Genomic DNA, 24,253 nt, shown 5'->3' on the forward strand with positions numbered 1-24,253 from the left:
GTGTAATAAATGCCGTCAGCAAGCATGATCCTTGATCTAAGGCTATCTGCCAGTATCCGTTGTTTTTTCTAGTTTTGTGAAAACTTTAACTTTTTGCAAAGCCATTTTAACAGATGAAGTGGGATGAACTTCACTTCTTACTTCTTTGTTTTACTGAGTGACATTCACGCATAATATTTGTTCTCCACTTGTCTTGGGAACATAGTCAGAAATCGCATGACACCAGGTTACTCGTCCGACAGGCTTATTTAAAATCACAAGCTTTTGGAGCACTGCTCCTTTGTCAGGTGAAATCACTTCACCTGACGAAGGAGCAGTGCTCCGAAGCTTGTGATTTTAAATAAACTTGTTGGAGTGTAACCTGGTATTGTGTAATTTCTGATTTGCCCAGCCCAGTCCAAAACCGGCATCTCCACATCATGTCTTGGGGACAATTAATGATGATAGGATCCTGATTTCAGTCATGCTGTGTAACTGAGATTTTAGGTCTCCCATCAAAGATTGAGGAATTTTCCTGGGAGTGTATAAACAGATGGGATTAGCATCTTCTTGCAGAGTAATGTGATGCTCCAGTTTCAATTTACCAAAACATTTGAATAGCTTTGGAAAATTCTTGCTGAAATTCTCTTCTATCTTCATTCTCAAGTATAGTATCCATTCTATTACGAGACCCACATGAATACATGCACTTTTGCAGACCAATGTAATATTTGGATTCCTTAGCTTCTTGGTAATTTTATTACCTCCTGGACCATGGAGATTTATCTTACATGGTCTGACTCTTACTGTCTTCGATACTGGCAAGCTATCTGCCATTATTGAATCAGCTGCTACTGTGTCAAGTTTAAATTCTGTTTCAACGTGTTGTACCTTTATGTTAGTAGTCAGAATCTGATTTGACTCTTGTTGACCCCACATAAGAGCATTGTCTTCACTTTTGTTCTGTACATTTAACTTATTGACCATTTTTCCTTGTTGCATGATTTCTATTTCTCTGGAAAATTTCTTTTTGGATGAGATTTCCTTTGTTTTTTGATCTTATCAGAGGGTTAACATGTAATATTTTTCTAATTTGTCCTAACTGGTCACACTTGTAGCACTCAGGTTCCCCTGCTGGACATTTATTGCTCTTATAATTCCATTTGCAAATCTTGTACAACTGATGATATTGATTCCTGCTCATTTGGTGTTTCGCGTCGTTTTCAGGAGGGGTGACGACACCAACTTAGGGCCTACACATCTGTCTACGTCAGGACAATCCCAGATGTTTCCTCATGCAACTGACCGATTTTGGCCCTGATTTCTGCCTGTGTAGCTAATTGCATTGCCTCTTCCATTACTATATCCTCTGTGAATTGAAGAAAATTTGACACCTTCTTATAGTAAATACTGACTGCTCCATATTAATTCATCTTTCAAAGATCTACCTGCAAACTCCAAGCTGTTTAAAAAGCTTCCATTTATATTCCTAAATGCTAAGATCACTGATTAAATCTCAGCCACTCCATCACTAAATTTTTTTTGTGAGGGGGTAAATTACAAAGCAAATGCTTTAATCAGTGTAGTGATCAATTATAGTGTTTCCTTCAATGGTTTGCCTTACCAGAACATCATTAGCTATTAGACCTACACCATATAAAAACATAATGAGGTCTGTATAGTCACAGCCAATGTCAGGTTAATGTGCTATTGTGCAGAAAATAGAATTGTCTCTTCTAAGAAGTAGGTTTGCATAAGTGCAGCAATTCTTATAATCAGAAACACTTTTCAATTCCTTTTGTGAGTCTTTTTTTAAAATTCATTCATGGGATGTGGCATCACTGGCTAGGCCAGTATTTATTGACCTTCCTTAGCTGCCCCTGACAAGTTTAATACATTTAATATCCTGAAACACTGAAATATCAGGTAATGATTTGAACCATTAATTGCAACATACTCAAGAATTGCTCTAGTAACAAAGAAAGATAATTCTTGTCATCTTTAATTTAAGTAAGTAGCCTTTCTGAGACAAGTTCCATCCAAAGTCCATCTTTCGGAGTTATTTGCTGGTTCTCAGCTTGGCACTAGTGTTGACATGTTTTACAATTAGTCTCTGTAACATTGCCACAGCAACTGTGGTGTTGTCATTACAGTCTTTTATTATTTGCACCATACTGGCCATCTGGACTATGATTCATCCATCTGTTTTTAGAATACTCTTCTATTTTCAGCACAAGTAAGAAAATCTGTAATCTAGCTAACAAGCCAACAAATTATCTTTTTAAGACTGATACTTTATTTTAAACTTTTATTAAAATTTATTTTGGAAAATGATTTGTTATCAGATGTTAAGAAGGACTTTGTTTGAAAATGGTCCTCGTACAAAGTCAGAAACCATGTTGTGACAGTCAGTTGTCAACTGAAGTCAAAACACCACCCTAAACTAAATCCATGCCTGAGCAGAATAAACATCAATTATTCTTTGCTATATTACTATTGGGTAATGTGCAATTAATTTATCAGAAATGACCAGAACTTGCAAAAAGTATTTGTATAACATTCTTTAACCATATCCTTTTTTCTAGGCTTTGGAATTGCATCATTCATTGCAGAACCTACTTAAAAACGTGTGTTCTACAATTTGCAGTAACATGCATGGAATTCTCCAGACAAATGAACTGCAAAAGGAATCTAACCAAGCGCAGTAAAATTTAGGATCTTGACTGATGCCCAAGTATTTAAAAATCCAGTGCAAGGTGTGGCACTGAGCTATGGACAGCATGAATGTCAAATGTTTTATTCCTTGACTTTGCTGAGTTGGCTTCTCTCTTCTATCAAAGCAATGGGGACACTATAATTGGCTCAGTATTCCAAACTGGGAAAGAGAAAACAAGTCAGAAAGGATTCCCACTCTCCATTGCCATCGAGTGACCTCTGCTGGAAATGTCCAGTGCTGAGGGAATATACAAATAGGCCTCTGTTATGATGGACTAATATCTGTTAGCAATTGTCCGTAATCAAACTCAAAGATTTGTTATGTAGCTAAGTTACTGTGGATTTGCTGCACAGAATTGTACTCCACAAGTCGCCCTTAAGGAGAAATGAACTTGAAGGTAACTATCCTATAATTTTGAGCATGTATGGTTACCTACTACCCCTGATGGGGATTGATTACCTTAACTAGCTGGTTCGCGATGTAGAATGATGCCAACAGTGTGGGTTCAATTCCTTCACCGGCTGAGGGTACCATAGAAAGCTCTCCTTACCAACCTTTCCCCTCGCCCAAGGCAAGGTGACCCTCAGGTTAAACCACCACCAGTCATCCCTTTTCAATGAGACCGCATCCTTACAGGCATCTGGCACTATGGAGGCTTTTCCTTTAACTTTTACTACCCTTAATAATTGAAACTAGAAGTAGTTTCTTGGTTTTTTTTCTCTTTGCCATACTTCCTCATTACATTTTCAGGAGAAATGATGTGGATAAATGACATTATCAATGGTACGTAGGCTTCAGTGAATTGTAAATTTGCTCATTTAATTCACCACTTGCTAATTAGTAAGAATTGGCAGAATCTTACAAAGGCCTGAATGAAGTGCAGAGAGGCCAATCTCGACATCAGGAACAATTTGCTGTCTTTATTAGCTAAATTCTAGGTGCTGAGGCGAGATTCTCGCTGGAGAGAATTGAGTGACTTATCAAGGGAGGGATTATTAATAACCTTATCACTGGCATGTCTCATCTTATTAAAATGCAGATTCTTATCATACCACCCACCCTGAACAAACTAGATGCTGAATATTCTCCACATGGAAGACATGGTCTGTAACACTTGATTTAGAGTTGAACAGAATGAAGAAACATATTGACAAAGTTATAAGATTATAAATTCTTGACTAATGTTACTGAACTACATTTCAAAAATGCAGGGATATGAATTGCAGGCTGATGTCTGATAAACAGGCAATAACATCCTGCAGGACCCATCAATGAAAAAGAAAACCTAAAAACTGCTTTATTTCAATTGTTATGTCCTGGTTTTATAAATACCTACAGAATAGAAACCTTCCAATCCAATTTGTTTTATCTTTTAAACGACATCACAACTGGTGTCTTTCATCCAGCTCCCAATCTTACTTTAAACTATGAAATCAAAGGTTTACGCATCCATCTGTTTGGGTAATAGACACAAAGCTAAATTTTCCACAGACAAACAGTCTTAACTACAATCTCTTCACTTTAACCCAGAGAGAAACGATAGATCTCTTTCAACCAGATCATCTGCATTTAATTCAACCGTCAAAAACTGGTATCTTTTGTCCAACTCTTTGTTTTAACATAAACAGGAGAGATAGTATTACACGTTACCTGAGCGATAATCGCAATATCCTGATGCTCTCACTTGGAGCACTGATAGTAGAAGATGGAAGTCCAAATGTTTTGACCACTGGTTATACAGCAATGAATACTGGAAGGCTATACCCTCCTTATACCTTTGTATAAGTCAGGTTATTCCTGACAGTATCTTGATAATCGTGGGTATTAGTATCATTTGCATGTTTTCTGACCTTTCATTATTACAAACTGTTAGTCTTTTAATTGTAATATCTTCATCGTTGGTTTCGTATCCTTGACTCCCCCATACCTCTACATCCTCTACCACCTCTACAACACTCCAAGACCTTTCTGCACTCCTACGATTCTGACCTTTTGCACAATCCCAATTTAATTTACTGCACACAAATGGCTCTGTTTTTAGCTGCCTTGGCCTTAAGCTCTGGAGTTTTCTCACAAAACATCTCCATCTTACTGTCCAGCTTGAAGATATGCCTGGGAATCTCTTTCTTCAAGCGTTTGGACATCGGCACTGATATCGTCTTTGTGTCTCCGTGTCAATTTTTTTTATTGTTAAGCACTTGGGATGTTTTACTCCATTAAGTGCACTAATGTGCTGAGTGAATGATTTTTTCACCTTTCTCCTTTGTATCCTCGCACTCTTATTGTCCACTTTGCATGAATGTGCAGAGGCCCAGTGTGTGAAAATCAGTTGTTCCAATTTACGTAACAGGAAGCATGTATGAAGTTTCCTCCGTAGAGAGCAGCCGGACTTTGATCACCCGTGGGAGCTGACTGACCATGTTCCAAGTCACTGGTCTGATGTGTGAGGCTGCCCTTGATTTACTGTGCCAGGAGCTCTGGGTGAAAGCTGTTTCCCTTGATTTGACCAATGACTGCTGACAACCAAAGCTTCCTGGCTTTGTGTCTGCACTAGACACCATGGCAACACAGCAGTAATGTGAGCCCAGTATCTCTGGCTGAAAGAGCCAAAAGGCAAGGCAGGAACTCTGTGATTATCCAGGTAGGCTCAGATTGAGTGATCTCTATGACAGCAAGCAAACAGTTCAGCCATGCAGGCTGGTCCAGTCCATGAGCTGCCTACGTGGGCCTTAGCACACAGTGTCCTTGCTGCAGCGTAACAGTGGTAGGTGCCAGTAGCCTGAGATGCAGCACTGAAGTACAGAAATGTCCAATACTTGGAGCAGAGGCATGCAATGAAGTTCATGAGGTGACAGTCAGAGCCAGTGTCTGTGGATGGCAGTGGATGAGGCTGCTGCCTTTGGAATATACCCTGAGATATTGGTGCCTGGTGTCCAACATGGAGGTCTTTTGGAGCAAGTGGTGGGCTGAGTCACCAGGTGCCCATGTTTAGCACAATCAGCGCAGTTGGTAAAATAGGAAGCTGAATATTAATAAGGCAAGTTGTGCCATAAATAAGGCGCTTAGCAAGCAATCATCTCCCTAAACTGGCAACTCGCTGCTGTCAAGCAAGAAACTTGCCTCGCTGTTCAGCAAATGCATAAAAGATGCAAAGGATTGCCCCTGACATCAAGATATCCTTGCTGGACTTTCTCTGTAATTCTGCCACAAATCCTGCCATAACCCACATTGTTCAGGTCCTTGTAAGATTCTGCCTATCGATATTGAGCTACCTGATCTCACTGAAATTCATAGAGCTTTGACAGTGCAACCAAAAAGAAGATATCAGTGTTTCAGGGAATTGTAACAGTAATTGGCAGTAGCATGTCCAGAACAGTTCTACCAGTCTGTCTATGAGCTGCTATCTAAGACTGATTTATTTGCAATTGATTGGTTTTACATTATTTGAACCCATATGTTCTATACGTTGTCAATGATGTAAAATTGGCTAACTGCAATTATTCTAAATGAGTTCTGTATTGTACAAAAAGTGATTTAACTGAAAATATTCTTTGAAGACAGTGACTGACAAAGACCAACATATTTGTTAACTTGTTAAAAGAAAGTAAACAGGGGAAAGAATTTCATTATTCTTAAAGTCATCTTTATGCTTCACGAGCTGCTCTTGTTCATTTTGATCAGTCGAAGATGTAGTCTGTGTGTAGTAAGGAATGTGGCCACAGATGCCTGGAATGCACAAAGAATGTTTCTATTATTGTAAGACTCTTTTCCATTCACTTAACATGCATTTACCGAACAATTTTAATTGGATAATCTGTTCAGAAATAACATTAAAAAATAATGACAGCACGCTGGCTTGTATGGGGGGCAGGAATGGAATTTTTCCAGACCATTTCTTTTCAAGTTTATTTTTCTATTTTTGAGTTTGTACATCACACATCTTTTGACTTGACAGTGGGCCAGCGGATAACCTGCTCTCCAGTGTGTTTTCCTTTATATTCTGGTTATTAGAAAGCTGTACAGGAAGAAACAAGGTTTTTGTTCTCTTTTTCTGTTATGACTTAATGAAAAATCCACACTTTGCCATTCTACAGCTGAAGTACAGTGCTGCAATGATCTTTTGTCTTAGTTCATTACAGAAGCGTTAGAATTTATAGAACTATACCAGTGATAGAAATTGTTTACTTTTGTTTTTGTTCAAATTAAATCTGGATTAATTTACCGAGTATATTCATTTCTTTTTTCTTAGAGCTGAATATTCCTGATGATTTTATTCCAAACGTTTACCTCCAACTTGATCAGCATCTACAGGTAAGACATTTTAGGAACGAAAAAGAAAAATTATTATCATGCCAGTAAATGATGATTTATAGTAAAGTTTTGATGGAAAGTGCGCTCTATTAGCATCTTGCAATAGCACAATAGATGGATCTTGTATTACATGCACAAGTCATTTCTAAATTTAGTAGGGCTAAATTTATCATGTGAAACATGTGACTTAAAGAATTACAGTTATTGCAGTGCAGAAGGAGACCATTTGGCTCATTGTGTTTGCACTGGAAATGTTGAAAGTTTAATTGCAAATTGTTCACCCTTTACTGTGAACTACAGTCAGGCTAGAATACATCAAGTAGACTCTCATAATAGAGCCAAGTATGCTTAGCTTACTTTTTTCAGCCAAAAAGAAAGTCATCATTTTGGACTCAAGTTGAAAGTTAAAAGAACGTTGAATATGCCACAGTGCTCATTGTTATTTTAAAACCGGTAATTTTTCAGAAGCGTACACTGTTTAATAGGGAGTAACATGATGACACAGGATCTTGTTATGGAGACATAAAGTCATAGAGAAATACAGCATGGAAATAGGCCCTTCAACCCAAACTGGTCTATGCTGACCATGGTGCCCACTCAGCTAGTTCCAATTGCCCGCACTTGGTCCATATCCCTCTAAACCCATCTCATCCATCTACCTGTCCAAATGTTGCTATTTTACCTGCCTCAACCACTTTCTGCGGCAGCCCATTCTGGCACTACACTTTGCATGAAGAAGTTGCCCCTCAGGTTCTTCTTAAATCTATCCCCTCTCACCTTAAACCTATGCCCTCGAGTTTTCAATTCCCCATCCCTGGGAAAAAGACTATATGCATTCATTCAATCTATGCCCTTAATGATTTTATACACCTCAATAAGGTCACCCTTTATTCTCCTACGTTCCAAGGAATAAAGTCTTATTCTGGCCAACCTCTCCCTTTCACTCTTGGCAGCATCCTTGTAAATCTTCTTTGCATACTTTCCAGTTTAACTATGTGTTTCCTATAACAGGGTAACCACAACTGTACTCAATACTCCAAGTGTGGCCTCACCAACAACTTATACAACTGTAACATAACGTCCCAACTCCTACACTCAATGCCTTGACTGATGAAGGCCAGCGTGCGAAATGCCTTCTTCACCACCCTGTCCACCTGTGACGCCACTTTCAACGATCTATGTACTTGTACTCTTAGGTCCCTTGGTTCCACAACACTCCTCAGGACCTTACCATTTACTGTACAAGTCCTACCTTGATTTGATTTTCCAAAGTGCAACACCTCACGCTTATCTGCATTGAATTGCATTTGCCAATCCTCAGCCCACTTCCCCAGCTGATCAAGATCCCTCTGTAATTTTTGGTAACCTTCTTCGCTATCAATGATAACTCTTAATTTTGTATCATCTGTGAACTTACTAATCATGCCTTGTACATTCACATCCAGATCATTTATGTAACAAAGGTCCCAGCACCGACCCCTGTGGCACACAACTAGTCACAAGCCTCCAGTCTGAGAAAAAGCCTTCAACAATCATCCTGTGCTTCCTACCATCGAGCTAATTTTGAATCTAATTAGTTAGCTTTCCCTGGATCCCATGCGACCTAACTTTCATGACTAGCCTGCCATGTAGGACCTTGTCAAACACTGAGGAGAAATATTCATTAAAAATCTCCCCCATCTCCTGTGGCTCCACACATAGGCAGCCATGCTGATCTTTAAGGGGACCTATTCTCTCCCTAGCCACCCGCTTACTCTTAAAATAGCTATAGAACCTCTTGGGATTATCGTTAACCTTATCTGTGTTCCTTGTTGTTCCACTTTAGTATTATGATTGCTCACATTGCAAGCCCCTAACTTCAATCATACCACTGTGGGTCAGTGACAGTCTAGCTCAGTCACTCCACTGACCTTCCGTGGCGTCATTCCACTTAGACCACTGTTATCTTTCCAATATTGTATGGGTAAAATCTCTGTCAAAGGGCTTTGATCTTCTTTAAGCTCTTCTTTAAGGTCTGGATGATCCATGGAAACAGAAAAGGTCCTTTCTGTGAAGACCATACATTTGGATTTAGAATTTAGATTGTCCTTGCAGTTATAATTAGAATATTTTGAACAAATCATATCAGACCTGAACATTTATGCTATGCGCTTACAGACAAGAATATAAACAATGTACACTTGCAACCAGCCTATTCAGATATTTTATTACACACCTCTTCAGCAGGTGGACTTAAACACGGGCCTGGTGGCTTAGAGGTAGGGACACTATCACTGCACCACAACAGCCCTACGGTGTTGATTTGTACATTATGTTTAACACAGAAAAAATATTGGAAGAGGCAATGTAAAACTGAATAGAGAATAAAGAGGTTTTTTAAAAAAGTTAATTCATGAATGTGGGGATTGCTGTTAAGGTCTGCATTTTTTGCTGATCCCTAATTGCCCTTGAGAAGGTGGTGGTGAGCTGTATTCTTGAACTGCTGCAGTCAATGTAGTGAAGATACATCCATTGTGCTGTTGGGAAGCAAGTTCCAGGATTTTCACTCTGTGACTAAATTGGGATAATATGTAATTTGCTGTTCTCCCAGATGGTAGGGGTCAGAGGTGTTGAAGAGACTGGGCGAGTTACTGCAGTTCATCTTGCATGTATTTGATGGGGTACCAATCATCTGGCAGCTTTGTCCTGGATGGTGTTGAGCTTTTTGACTGTTGTTAGAGCTGCACTCATCCATGCAACGCAAGAAGAACCAATCACATTTCTTGGATGAGGATTTTAGTGAGGTATGGAGCCAAGCGATCTTGGTAAAATTGGCGAAATTAAGCAGGTTATGGCTGAGTAAGTGTTGCATGATAGCACTTTCACTGATAACATTATTGAATTGTTGTTGACTGAAAATAGACCGACAGAGTGGTAATTAGCTGGATTGGGTCTATCCGTTGTTTAACAAACAGGCACTTTTCATGTTGGCAGACAAATGCTAGTGTTGCAACTGTATTGGGTCCAGTTTGGCTGCAAATGTGCTTAACTCTGAAGGACAAGTCTTCAACAGTGCAGGTTGTTGTCAGAGCCAAAATATTTTCAGGAATTGAGCCATTTCTTGATATCCCTTGGAGTGAATTGAATTGGCTGAAGACTGATATCTCTGATCCGGAAATCTCAGGAGGAGCCCAAGATGGATGAGCAGTTATAGCTGAGATGGTTGCAAATGTTTCAACCTTGATTGTTGCACTGATGTGCTGGACTTTTCCAGGTTGGGGTTGGTCAGGGGCCCTTCTCCTTTTTTTTTTCTTAATTATCCACCACCATTTGCAACTGGATGTGGCAGGAATGATCTCATTCTTTGATATTAATTCTGTCTATGGCATGTTACTACTGGTGTTAAGATTCCATTTAATTCTTTGGCTTCACAAGTTTGAATTTCATTTTTAACAATACCTGTTGATATTTCTGGCATGCTGGTCCACGTTCCTATTGAGACAGGTTAATATCTTAGCTTGATGGTAATGGCAGAATGAGGGGTATGTCAGGCTATGAAATTGCAAATTGTAGTTGAATGCCATTCTGATGTGATTGATGGCCCACAGCACATTGATGCTTTGTTTTGAGAACATAGATCTGTTGTGAGTCTGTACTATTTAGCATGGTGATAGTGGCTCAGAAAACAATGAGGATGTTCTTATAGTGAGTATGGGACTTTGTCTCCACAATGACTGTGCATTGGCCATTCCTACCAAAAGAGTCATGCATATGAGGGATACAGACAGTGTAGGTAAGGAAAAACTTTTCCACTTAGTAGAGGGGTCAGTAACCCTGGGGCACAGTTTTAAAGTAAGTATAGGGAGGCAATGGCCTCGTGATATTATAGTTGGACTACCAATCTCCAGACCTAGAGGATGTTCTGGGGACTTGGATTCAAATCCTACCATGGCAGATGGTGAAATTTGAATTCAATAAAAGTCTAGAACCAGAAGCCTAATGATGACCATGAATCCATTGTTGATTTTGGAAAAACTCACCTGGTTCTTTCAGGAATGTCCTTTCAGGAATGAAACTGCTGTTCTTACCTGAACTGGCCTACATGTGACTCCAGACCCAGAGCAATGTGGTTGACTCTTAACTGCCCTCTGAGAAATTATGGATGGGTAATAAAAGCTAGCATAGCCAGTGATGCCCTCATCCCATAAATGAATTTTTAAAAAAGCAGGAGGTTTAGAGAAGATTTCTGGATATGTTTTTCATCCAGAGGGATGTGGGTATCTAGAACTCATTGCCTAAAAGGATGGTAGAGGTAGATACTCTCATGACATTTAAGAAATATTTGGATAAGCACTTGAAATACTAAAGCATAGAAGGCTACAGTCTAAGTGCTGGGATTAGAATAAATAAATGTTTGATGACCAGCATGGGCACAATGGGCTGAAGGGCCTCTTTCCATGCTGTAAAAACTCTATGACTCTGTCAGCTGATGGAAGGCCATTAATGGTAATCTTAAGAATGGATTCTCCTCCCCCTCCAGTGCATTTAAAGTGATCATCAACTGCTTTTGGGTCAGTTGCTTATTTATTTCTACTTGCTGTAACTATCATTGTACAAGTGGTCATGGTGTCCAAAGTTTTTGAAAGTTGCTGAAGTCTGCAAGAAGTACTGAAGGACTTTATCCTGACTTTCAAAAGTGGGCTCAATAGTTAACATTACCCATGGATTGCTGGAGCATGACCGAGAGGGAGATATTTGCACCATCTCACAATTAACCACCCACTGTTGTGTAAGGGGAGTCACTGACTACATGTAATTCATTCTTGCCGTCAACCAGCAGGCAGGGTAAGCATGTCACTGCAAGGATAGCTGGCTTCCCTGTTGGGCAGGTCATTATTGACTGCAAATACATCATGCTGTGGATGTCTCAAATCAACTGGGTCAAGTGCCACAACCAGAATTGGACAAAGATTACTTTGTCTCAGGATCCAGCGGTCTCTGGCTTTGTGCAGTCAATTATGCAAGTCATTACTTGGTAACCTGCCAGTATTATTGGATTCCACAGCAGTCTATCATGACACCTGCATTTAAGGCACACAGTGAGCAATAGTGTGATTCTGGGTTGTGAGCATAATCTGTTAACTGCATGACTAATGACTCCAATAACCGAAAGCTATGCTGTCGCACAAAATATATCATACGGTGATCTATGCTTTATTGCCTGGACAAATCAGGTGGGCAAGTGTAATGTGGAAGATGAATTTGTATTGTTTCTTCAAACTGATCAAGTTGGTCAGGTTCTAAAGGACATAGCTGCTATGCTGGGCCTGTGGTAGGTGGTGAGGGAACCAACAAGAGGGAAAAACATATTTAAGCTCATCCTTACCAATCTGCTGCCTGCAGATGCAGCTGTCCATGACAGTATCATTGCACAACATACCTGGAAACAGGCTATTTTCAATATAGTGATGTGTAATGAGGTAGCATTAGCAACTGATCTCATAGGGGACAAAGAGGAGGTGATGGCCTGGTAGTAGTATTGCTAAACTATTAATCCAGAAACTCAGGTAATGTCCTGGGAACCAGGGTTCAAACCAGCATCACGACAGATGATGCAATTTGAATTGAATAAGAAAAATCTGGAATTAAAAATCTACTCATGACCATGTGGTCATTGTTGATTGTCGGAAAATCTGGCTTACTAATGTCCTTCAGGGAGGGAAGCCTACCATCCTCACCTGGTCTGCCCTACATGTGACTCCGGACCTAGAGTAATGTGGTTGATTCTATACTACCTCTGAAATGGCCTAGCAAGCCACTCAGTTGTATCAATTGCAATGAAGTCTCAACAAAGAAATGAAAACGGACAGATCACCTGGCATCGACCTAGGCACTGGAAATGACAATGGTTAATAACAACCCTGCAAAGTCCTCCTTACTAACATCTGGGGACTAGGGCCAAAACTGGGAGAGCTGTCTCAGACTAGTCAAGCAACAGCCTGACATAGTCATACTCTCTGAATCATTCCTTACAGACAATGTCCCAGACACCACCATCATCATCCCTGGAAATGTCCTGTCCCATCGCCAAGATAAACCCAGCAGAGGTGGAGACACAGTGATATACAGTAGAGAGAGAGTTGCCCTGGGAGTCCTCAACATTGACTCTGGATCCCATGAAGTCTCATGGGTTTGGCTTAAACATGGTCAAGGAAAACTCCTGCTTGTTACATGTACTATCCTCCCTCAGTTGATGAATCAGTATTCCTCCATTTCAAACAACACTTAGAGGAAGCTGTGAGGGTGGTAAGGGTGCAATGTGTACTCTGGCTGGAGGATTTCAATGTCAACCATGTGGAATAGCTTGTCAGCAGTACTACTGATCAAGTTGGTGAGGATATATCCTAAAGAATATAGCTGCTATGCTGGGCCTGTGGTAGGTGGTGAGGGAACCAACAAGAGGGAAAAACGTATTTGAGCTCATCCTTACCAATCTGCTGCCTGCAGATGCAGCTGTCCATGACAGTATCAGTAAGAGTCACCTGTGCACAATCCTTGTGGAGATGAAGTCCCGCCTTCATAATGAGAATAACCTCCATCATGTTGTGTGGCACTATCACCATGCTAAGTGGGATAGACTTTGTGAATCAAATTATGTCATTTTGCATTTTTTTAATACTTATCCTTTGCATCTTGACCTGTCCTTGTGCTCCTACATAATGCTATCAGTGCTACTGATTCTCAGCAGAGCTGACTGAAGATGACTCTGGAGGGTGACCTGGACCAGCTTCTGGGAGAGAAGACCAGGTTTTGGACTGTCCTAGCTTGGCACAGGAGGCAGCAGGCTGGGCTGGTTGGCTGGCAGCACCAACACGGACAGTGGTCGGAGGAAAAGTACTGCCATACTGAGAGAGAACAGCAGGCTTGTGCGCGACTGAGCCACTGGCACCTTCTCCCCTGCACCCTCCCACCCCACCCAGGGAAGTGCACTTAAAAACTGTGACAGAGCAAACTGGTGGAATGCAGTGAGAACATGCAAGTCCCTTTGAACAATGATAAATGCTGGGAAACTGTTAGAAGTTTGAAGATCTGACAAAATTCTGGGCTCCTGCTGCCGGAGGGAGTTAGTATTTGTGCTTCAGTGGAAGCTGACACATTGATCATCAGATGCTGCATTATCGTTAGGTCCATGGGTGTGCCTTGGAGGTACCCACCGTTTCCACACTGGGAGGAATGAGCTCCAAGCTCTCCACAAAACCATACATGAGAATGGTCCTACAATACTCCATGCACCTTGACACAAACAACTGGCTTATTGAAAGACCTGGCAACGCACCAGCCTTCTTCTGTAGATTATCCCATTAAAATCCTCACCAAAGTGTTTGTCTATATTCCCTGCAGCCTCACCTCCATGTAGCTGTCATCTGAACTGCCTTTCCCACTGCCTTGACTGCAATGCACATATGCTCAACATCTCATCATACACACACCTCAGTGCTAAGCTATCTTCGAAATTACTGAGTATCAATATCTGAACTGATGATTGCAAGTGTTAAATTATATGATGACTTATCTTCAGGCTCTTCCAGCACTGCCTGATCAGGTGGCATTTCTTAGGTATCTGAAGGGAGAAAGCCCCAAGGTTAAAATTGTGGTGAGGGAAGAGATAGCGACAGATGCATGCTTACAGTGTATGCAACTTGTGTAATCAGAAGGGAGTGTGGGATGAAGGGAACATGAGAAAGAAGATGAAGTATGAGGATACCATCACCTTTGAGATTCTTATCATTCTGTTGCCCACAAATCCATACACGACTGCTGCAATGTTGTTGGGCACCATCTAATCCATGGGAATTAGGACTTGCAGCCAAACCAATGAGTCCCTGCCAGCTCTAGTTGTGTGCTACCTTTTATTGCCAAAGAGATATCAGTGTCACAGTGACTGTGGTGTGCAAGATTTGAGATATAGTGAAAGGTTTACAGCAGTACTATGTATCAGCGTGAGATGAAGCATCTGATAGTTAAGTATTATGATTGAAAGAAGTTACCAGCATGATAGTGTGTGTGGGGCTATATTGGTGCAGTTGTGGGATATGATATTTGAAGGTGTATTTATCGACCTTGACTGTTTGTGTGATGTCCACAGCACTTCAGCAAGATCCTCAGGCTTGAGTCCAACAATTTGCCACCCACGAATGCTCTGTAGTCCTCCTGCCTTCTGACGATTTGTCTGGTGTAATTCCCATACCGATAGAGCACTTCCTCAACTAAAGTCTCCATTAATGCAACACGTGAGATTTTTCTGTTTTACCCTAGTCAGAATCAGTTATGGGAAGATACGCAGCAGCTATTTCAGCCAGAATGTACCCCCCATTTATGTAGGGCAGGCTAGTTTTAACTCATGCTGACCTCTTACAATTTTTTGTCACTTGCTTAAGTGTGCAGAACGGTCAGCACTGATTGCACAGTGTGATCATATTCATTAGCAGGCAGTACAAAATACAGAATACAACCCAATGACACTTAAAGAACAGTGATGTATTTCCTTATCATGATGGTAAGTGGCTTAGAGGCGATCTTGCAGGTGGTATTCCAGTGTATGTGTTGCTCTTGTCCTTCTAGATAGTAGTAGTTGCGGGTTTAGAAAGTGCTGTCTATGCAGCCTTGGTGAATTTCTGCTGTACATCTTGCAGATGATACACACTGCTGCTACTGAAAGTTAGTGATGGAGGGAGTGGATGTTTGTGGATGCAGAGCCAATCAAGCAGCTGATTTTTCCTGGATGGTGTTAAGCTTCTTGGGTGTAGTTAAAGCTCCAGTTAATGATGATGAAATTAACAGAAAAGGGGCTGAGAAGGAAACTGAATTATAGTGGATGAATTCAATATCAAATCAAAGAATGAAAATTAGAAGTTCAGAATCGGAAGGAATGAGACTCTATATATCTAACTGGTTACTTCCTTGGCTAGAGAGGTTACTCCCAGTGATTGCATAGGTAAAAGGAAACTTACACTGTTAGTGAACAGAATTTCCCAACTTTCCGTGAATCTATAGACCTAATATTGTGCTACTGTCCTGAACAAAATGACATAGTTTAAAGGTATGTTGCCATTTTCATGAAGCTAATGGCAGAGTAGTGCAAATCAGCTCTCAAGGGGACTTGTGGTGAAGCTGTTCCTCTTCACTAGCTATTAAACAATTTGCATATTCATAATGACATGTGTTGGTTCACTTGCTATATTTTAGAGCAAATTATGAGCCATTATGATTAAAGAAAATAGTCAGGCATAGTCATTTAAAATACGGAACTTCAGCACTTATTATAAAATAAAAATCAGAGTTCAAAAATATCTAAATAACTATAATATTATGAATTTCTGGAATTGGACTTTCTGAAGATAAAAAGCTGCTGGTTAAGATAACATCAAAAATTCAAAGTTTTGGATGCAAGACAGATGTTTTGTTATTTTGTAGCAGCTGTGGCCTAAAACATAGAGCATTTTATGATAGAAAGTTCATAAATCCCTAACTCACAAAGACTTAGCCAGATTATTTATGCTTAGCACTACTACATGTATCAAATATCTCGCATATCTATAAATATAGTGAGGCTCACAGCAGGCAACATTAGAGAGTAAATTGTGGTGCTTGGTTACAAAACATTTCAAACAATGAAATACTTTTAGATACAACATTATTTACAAATAGATAAAGGTACCCAAGATTTCCATAATCCAATTTATTTAGTACCCACTTAAGGTTAACTTGGTGGTTTCCAGAATCCTGGATTGAAGTTCCCCACTCTCCTGCCACACTGATCTCCTTCAGTTTGGCCACTTCGACCCATATCTTGGTTGACACCATCCTTCTGCTCCATTCACTACATCCTGTTCCACCAAAGTTTAGTGTTTTCTATTCTCATTTGCAAACAAAAACGTTCTATTCAGCACAATGGCTTCCTCTGCCTCCTCTCCTTTGTTCCATCTCTACTTGTTTTCCCCCCATCCCACTTTCCTGCCCCTCTTTCCAACTTCTTTTGTCCTTTCTCTCCACTCTGGTCAGATTTGTTCAAAATTATCATTATTTACAACAATGTAGCTGCTTACTCGGAGTTTCAGTCCTACTGTGGCATCCTCTGTCAAACCCGTTGATTCTCTTCCGACCTCCTCTATCTGACCCTGCTCCATTTTATCTTTATTCTTCCCCAGACCATTATCCACACTCACCACCGTTATCAGGACCTCCAGCCCAGTACCTGCCACTCCTTTCTCCTCTCCACCTCAGCATCCAACTGAAAAGACCCTTAGCTAAATCATGATGCCAATTATTAATAAAAAAATTATTAAATTCTGAGGAGATTGATGTTTCTGACACTTGCACATATCTCATGCTGGATCATTTTGTATATTACCACGTGTTTGCCACAGCAACTGTAATAGTTATAGCACTCCAGAAACCAAAATTAGTACTGAAACTGAGGAATATTCTTTCATTCATTCCAGGAATTAGATCAACTGTTGATATTGGATTACGTGTAAAATGACAATATAATGCAAGCTATTGTTATCATTCAGCCAACTGTAAAAAGCTACTTCCTATCACTCCTGACACATTCAGAATCATGACTCATCTTTGCAGGATGGAAACCAGCAATAGAAATAGCACAGTCCTGAATAACCTCAGAAGCATAAAAGTAATCTCAAGCTAATTGATAGCAAGCTATAATAAGGTTATTTAAAATGTAACTCACTCAACATAGCTTACCCAGTATCATGAAAAATCTGTGCCGGTAAAGAAATAAAAGAACTATACAACACAGCAAGAAAATAAATGTGCTTACAGTGTATAAAACCTATGTGGTATGTATCTGACCTAGTGAGCGAATGGTTGTATGGGTCTGAGCGATGTACAGTTTGGCGAGATTCGTGGCAGAATGTGATGAGAAGTCTCATTAAACCTACCTCAACATCAGGATCATCTCACTGCATCTTTTATTCTTTTACCAAGCAGTGAGAAAAAATTCTTGCTAGGCAACAGCAAGTCACCAATTAGGAGGGATTGTAACTTGTTAAATACCTTATTAAAAGCACAGCTTGCCTCATTAATATTATATTAATATTATACCCTTTTGTACCAAAAGTGCTGTACAAGCTTGATGTCGAGAATCCTCAATATTGAAGTCAGAGCAGGGTGCCTGTTGACTTCTGCTTGCTGCTGGCTGCAACCAGCTTCCTTTTTGCTGAGCAGCAAGCAGCTTCTCTGGGGATGATCTGTGGGCACCAGTTAAATTTGCCCTTTATCCATGGAATTTGGCATCTACATTTGCCCACCTCTTCGATCCACTTACAGGTCACTCAGGAAGCATAGAATTGCATCACAGGGCACACTGGCAACTGACATTGCTGCAAGGACATCTTATGTACATTGACTGGCACCCAACTCACAGATTGGATGAGGCTACATCTCAGGGCTGGTCGTTTGCTCTCTTAACGCAAATTCACATAGCACCTACCTGCATGCTCATGGCGACTATGCATTGTATTGTTATTCTGTTTAGTGCAGATAGACTACATGTCAGTGGTGATCTGTTCAATGGTGAAGGGTGTCATTATGTGCACCAAGACTTTGGACTAATGCCTACTGCCTGCACAGCAACTATACTTCACTTTTTTCAACCAAATGGCCACATTGGGATCTGAGTAAGGTCTGATCCTAAGTCAAGTTAAGGGGGAGCTGCAGGTTGTCAGTGGATCCCAGTACTGTCAGTCATGGGTACAGTCTACACTCAGTCCAGAGGCTTGGGTTTTGTTTTTTCTTTCACTTTTGCTGGCTGTCCGTAAAAGCCCTTGTTTGGAATTGACCAACTGCTTGCCTGTATGTGGTGTTCCCCGAGTGGACAATGAACAAGTTGCTTTGTCTCCAGTGGGCATTGGGCACATGATAGCGGTGACCTAGAGATGGTATTTAAGTGGGATGTAGCTGGTAAACTGCATGGCCTAGTGGTTAAACAGTGAGAGAATGGGGTTGCATGTGTGCAGGATGTCATAGAGTCATAGAGATATATAGCACTGAAACAGATCTTTCAGTCCAACTTGTCCATGCCAACCAGATATATGATATAAATCTAGTCCCATTTGTCAGCATTTGGTCCATGTCCCTCTAAACGCTTCCTATTCATATACCCATCCAGGTGCCTTTCAAATATTGTAATTGTACCAACCTCCACCACTTCCTGTGGCAGCTCATTCCATACACACACCACTCTCTGCATAAAAATGTTGCCCCTTATGTCCTTTTTATATCTTTTTCTTCTCACCTTAAACCTATGCCCTCTAGTTTTGGACTCCCCCACCCCAGGGAAAAGACTTTACCTATTTACCCTATCCATGCCCCTCATGATTTTATAAACCTTTATAAGGTCACTCCTCAGTCTCCGATGGTCCAGGGAAAATAGCCCCAGCCTATTCAGCTTGTCCATATAACTCAAAGCCTCCAAACCTGGCAACATCTTTGCAAATCTTTTCTGAACCCTTTTTAGTTTCACAACATCCTTCCTTTGGATGGAGACCAAAATTGCATGCAAAATTGCATCCAAAAGTGGCTGAATCAATGTCCCGTACAGCTGCAAAATGACCTCCCAACTCCTACACTCAATGCACTGATAAGTAAAGGCAAGCATACCAACCACCTTCTTCACTATCCTATCTACCTGTGACTCCACTTTCAAGGAATTATGAACCTGCACTCCAAGACCTGAGTCTGTCAGTCATGCCAGTTCTATGCCATGGGCAGTGTGGCTTTGTGCTGCTGTGCCGTTGCACTGATGGTGAGGGGCAATGCTAGATTGCCTGCGTTTATCCAGACACAAAGTGACCTTTTAAAGATGTCACGGGTGCAAGTGATGCCGGTCTTCTGGAGGATATCCGGTGAGTGCATGGTAAGATGGGGATAGGATTAGATGGGAGAGACACCATAGGGATGGGATAGGTAGTTAATGAGGTGCATTTGGTAAGTTATGATGAAGGGAAACTCACTAGTCCTTCCAGCGAGAATCCCTCCAACTCAGACTTAGCTAAAACAAATGTATGGAGCAGCCCATTAGAACCATTCCATTTTGAACTGGCTTCCTAATGTTTCTCAATTATGTGCAGAGTACAAAGGCAGATTAACTTTTCTTTATTCGTTCACAGGATTTGAGTGTCACTTACAAAGTCAGCATTTTATTATCCATCCCTAATAGTCCTTGAAAGGTGGTAGTGAGCTGCTTTCTTGAACCACCCACAGCACTATTTGAAAGGGAGCTAGAATCATGATCCTAACTCCCATGTACCTCTGGAGTTCAGCTCTTTAATTCATGTTTGGATGAAGGCTGTTACGAGATCAGGAGCTAAGTGGCCCTGGCAGAATTTGAAATGAGTGTCAGTGAGCAGCTTATTCCTTTGTAAGTACTGCTTGATAGCACAGTCAACAACCCCATCCATTGCTGCTGATAATCAAGAATTGACTGATACCATAGTAATTCATCAGTTTGGAATTGCCTTGCTTCCGGTGAACAGGATATATCTAGGCAATATTCCACGCTGTTAGGCTGATCCCACTGCTACTGTTGTACTGTAACAGTTTGGCTAAGGGCACAGTTAGTTCTGGTGCACGAGTGTTCAGTATTATTGCCAGATGTGTTGTCAGGACCTGGGATATTTGTGGAGCCTCAACCTCCTGTTAGTTGTTTATTTGTCCACCACCATTCATGACTGGGTGTGGCAGAACTGCAGAGCTTCGACCTGATCTGTTGGTTGTGAAATTGCTAAGCCCCATTTTATTGTATGATACCTCTGCTGTATGGCATGAAAGTGGTTCAGTGTTGTGGCTTCACTAGGTTGATACCTCATCTATTGGTATGCCTGGTATTGGTCCTGACATGCCCTCCTGCACTTTTCATTGAACCAGCATTGATCTTCTGGCTTGATGGTGATGGTAGACTGGGGGATGTGCTGGGCCATACATTTTCCGGTGTTGTTGAATACAATTCTGCTGCTACTGATGACTCAAAGCAGATAAACTTTTTAATGGTTTGATACAACTACGTGGTTTGCCAGACCATTTTGGTGGGCAATTTAGAATCAACCACATTGCTGTGGGTCTGGAGTGACATGTAGGCCAGTTGAGAATGGCAAATTTTCCTTCCCTGAAGGACATTCGTGGGCTTATATAACAAACAACTGTGATTTCACAGTTACCATGTGGCTAGCATTTTTAATTCAAGATTTATTAATTAGATTCAAATTTTATCATCTACCATGCTGGGATTTGAACTCACGGCTCAGACATTAGCCTGGGGTCCTGGATTACTGGCTCAGTGAAGACAAAAAAAATCCCATTCAAGGAGATAGTAAGAACTGCAGATGCTGGAGTCAGAGATAACACAGGGTGGAGCTGGCGGAACACAGCAGGCCAGGCACAATCAGAGGAGCAGGAAAGTTGACGTTTCGGGTCAGGATCCTTCTTCAGAAATGAAGGAGTTTGCCTGCCATGTGACTTATTATTTATTTGCTAGTAGGCAGGCAATAGAACTGTAATATCTGACGCATGAAATAATGGGCATTGGAAAACTTGTGCTGGTGGTGGTGGCGGTGGTAGTGGGGAGGTGGGTAGGTGGCATCATTATAATGGTTAAATGGAACATGACCTTAACCTACATTTTGCTGGAACATGTCATTTTATAGTTGCTATCCAACAAGATATGATTATTGCTTTCCTATGTATTTTTGAGCCATTCCTCTTTGTGTTGTATTTATTTACTCCTGATTTCTTTCCTTCAAGTTTCTTCAACTCCATTGAGAGTTGACAGAAATTGTTCCAAGAGTTCTGCCAATGCCACACAATAGTTAGTTGTATAAAAATAGCTTGAGATGATTATCCCTCTGAACTTGTTGTCCTTCCACCCCATTGGCCTGCACTTAGTTACATGTCGTGACTTGGAGTTCAAGCAGCATGTTGGGATTCCTAAACAGTGTACCAAAATGCTGCTGTACTTTCTTAATTATGTACTTTGTTCTCCCCCTTCCCTGGAGCCCTGTCCTGCTGTGTGTTTTGCTTTCCAACCAAGGGAAGCAGCCGATGACCTGCTCAGTCCGGGGGATGCCCCAGAGCTGCTTAGCCTGATATCCTTTAGTTTTCTCAAAGTTCTTTGGAGAATTGGCCAGCCTCCAGTTATCATTTCTGGAGAGGTTAGCTGAAAATGAGACCTAGCAAGCAGTGAACTGAAGAGCTACAATTCCATGGCAGTGTTTGTTAAGAAAGAAATATGCTGCACTAGCATGATCCGATTTATAACTTAGTTATAAAGCAAATCTAATGCACACCATGGTTTGATCTCTTCTGTTTGTCAGCCTCTGCAGCCATGCCTCAACTCCAAGGAGTCAATATTGGTGTTTCAGCAGCATTGCAGGATAGCTGAGGAGTATCACAAAGTGCAGAAAGAAATCGCGTTGCTACAAGAGCGAAAGTAAGTGAAATTCCACAATTACAAGTTGATGATTTGTAAGACATTATAGCTTTATGTATAACACTGAGCATAGTTTCTGACTCAATCTGAGGAAATAATAAACATTGCTTTATTTCACTGACCATTTAATTGTGTTTAATTTACACAAATCTAAATGCAATTGTTTAAAAATTACTTGAAAACATGTAAAGTGACAGTCAGAATGATTCAAGTGACCCCAATAGCTCAATGGGTAGTTGTGTTACATGGTGTGGTTGATCTTGCCTAGTGCATGTCCTGTGTGACATAACCTGTATGCCTCTGTCTAAGTTTGTCTTTCACCCTATGATCTGTATGTCTTTACTTACTATGATCTGCCTGTACTGCTCATACTGTACTTAGGTACATGTGACAATAAATAAATCAAATCAAATACTGAAGTATGCAGAGCAGGAAAGTCAGAGGTTTAATCCTTGATCTGTGCAGCTAGATGCGCTGCCAAGGCAAGAAATTGGCCAAAATTCCTGCCCTTGACTGCTTTCTATTGGCATTTTCTGCACGCTTTAGATGGCATTTTCCATTTTGAAGTTAAAGTATGGAGTAAGCATGTTGGAATGCGTCATATCCGCCAGTGCCTGGATCACATTATCTCGAGCAATCACGTGCTTCTCAGCTCATGCTCTATGATGAGAGAGATGTTGAGTGAGTTACTCAGCAAATCATGTGGCAAGCAAGCCGGAAGCCTGATGGGAACCTCCAGGCTCAAAGGATCTGGCACCATACGTACAGGCCAGCTGAACTCCACGTCAGAGGCTGTAAGCTGGGACCTTGGCAGGAGTCTGTGGTGCTCACTCCTATAGAAAAGAGATGACAGGCACAAGACCTCCACTGGCTCTCTGTTTTACAGAATGTGCCCTGCAAACATTGCTGGATGGGATGACTGAAAGATGGCACTAATTGTTTTTGTTTGCCTGTGTCTGTATGTCTGTGTATGTAGGTGTTTATAAAAGAGGTTGCAATTTTAATGAATAGAGTCGATAGATTATCGATTTTTTTTTGTTAAACTGATTCTATCAGACAAGTGAATTGGAGACTTGGCGTACATTCATTAAATCATTAACATTTGTATTGATACTAGGACAATTATTAAAAAGGTTAAGTCCAGAACTGTGGAAAGGCGACTTTTATTAAAATAACCAGGGAAAGAATGGAGCCCATTTGGGTCCATAGAGGCAATCTTTGTGTGGACATGGAAGATCTGGGACTTTGTGTCGGTCCTCACAATGGAACAGCACAAGACACGTATAAACATCAAGGTGGAGGACTGTGAAACATTGGAAGAAATTAACATATAAAGAGAGGAAATACTACTGGGCTTCGGAGCCCTAAAAGTGAATTAATCTGCAGGTTTAGATAAGATGTATCCCAGGCTGTTGAGGGAGGCAAGGGAGAAGACATCAGGGGCACTGGCAGTAAATTTCAAATCCTTTCTGGTCACAAGTGGAAGACTGTTAACGTCGTCCCATTATTAAAACAGGAAGAAGGGATAGACCGGGAAATTACAGGCCAGTCTACCCAACTTCATGATGGGGAAGTTATTAGAAAGAATTCTGAAAGACTGAAAATACCTACACTTGGGAGAAATACAGATTAATCGGGGATAATCAGTATGGATTTGTTAAAGGAAGGTTCTGTTTGACAAATTTGATTGAATTATTTGAGGAGGTAACCAGGAGTGTTGATGATGGCATTGCATTTGATGTGATTGACATGGAGTTTAGCAA

General features: G+C 40.9%; 1 protein-coding gene and 1 long non-coding RNA gene across 14 annotated transcripts in view; one reads left to right on the plus strand and one right to left on the minus strand.

The window, feature by feature from the left end:
* LOC109933410 (map3k7 C-terminal like) overlaps positions 1-24,253 on the plus strand; it is a 70,468-nt gene that overhangs the window by 25,381 nt on the left and 20,834 nt on the right. For all 3 annotated transcript variants that reach the window (XM_048603348.1, XM_048603349.1, XM_048603347.1), the window contains 2 exons: positions 6,945-7,006; positions 22,375-22,490. In XM_048603348.1, coding sequence (XP_048459305.1) covers positions 6,945-7,006; positions 22,375-22,490 — 178 coding nt within the window. The remainder of the gene's footprint in view (positions 1-6,944; positions 7,007-22,374; positions 22,491-24,253) is intronic.
* The window catches only part of LOC125484476, a 54,246-nt gene continuing 34,232 nt past the window's right edge, over positions 4,240-24,253 (minus strand). For all 11 annotated transcript variants that reach the window (XR_007263312.1, XR_007263317.1, XR_007263313.1 and 8 more), the window contains 3 exons: positions 8,917-9,053; positions 6,918-7,000; positions 4,240-6,421 (listed from right to left, as the gene is read on the minus strand). This is a non-coding gene — a long non-coding RNA (uncharacterized LOC125484476). The remainder of the gene's footprint in view (positions 6,422-6,917; positions 7,001-8,916; positions 9,054-24,253) is intronic.

Source organism: Rhincodon typus, chromosome 11 (assembly GCF_021869965.1).
Source record: "Rhincodon typus isolate 14 chromosome 11, sRhiTyp1.1, whole genome shotgun sequence".
Taxonomy (NCBI): domain Eukaryota; kingdom Metazoa; phylum Chordata; class Chondrichthyes; order Orectolobiformes; family Rhincodontidae; genus Rhincodon; species Rhincodon typus.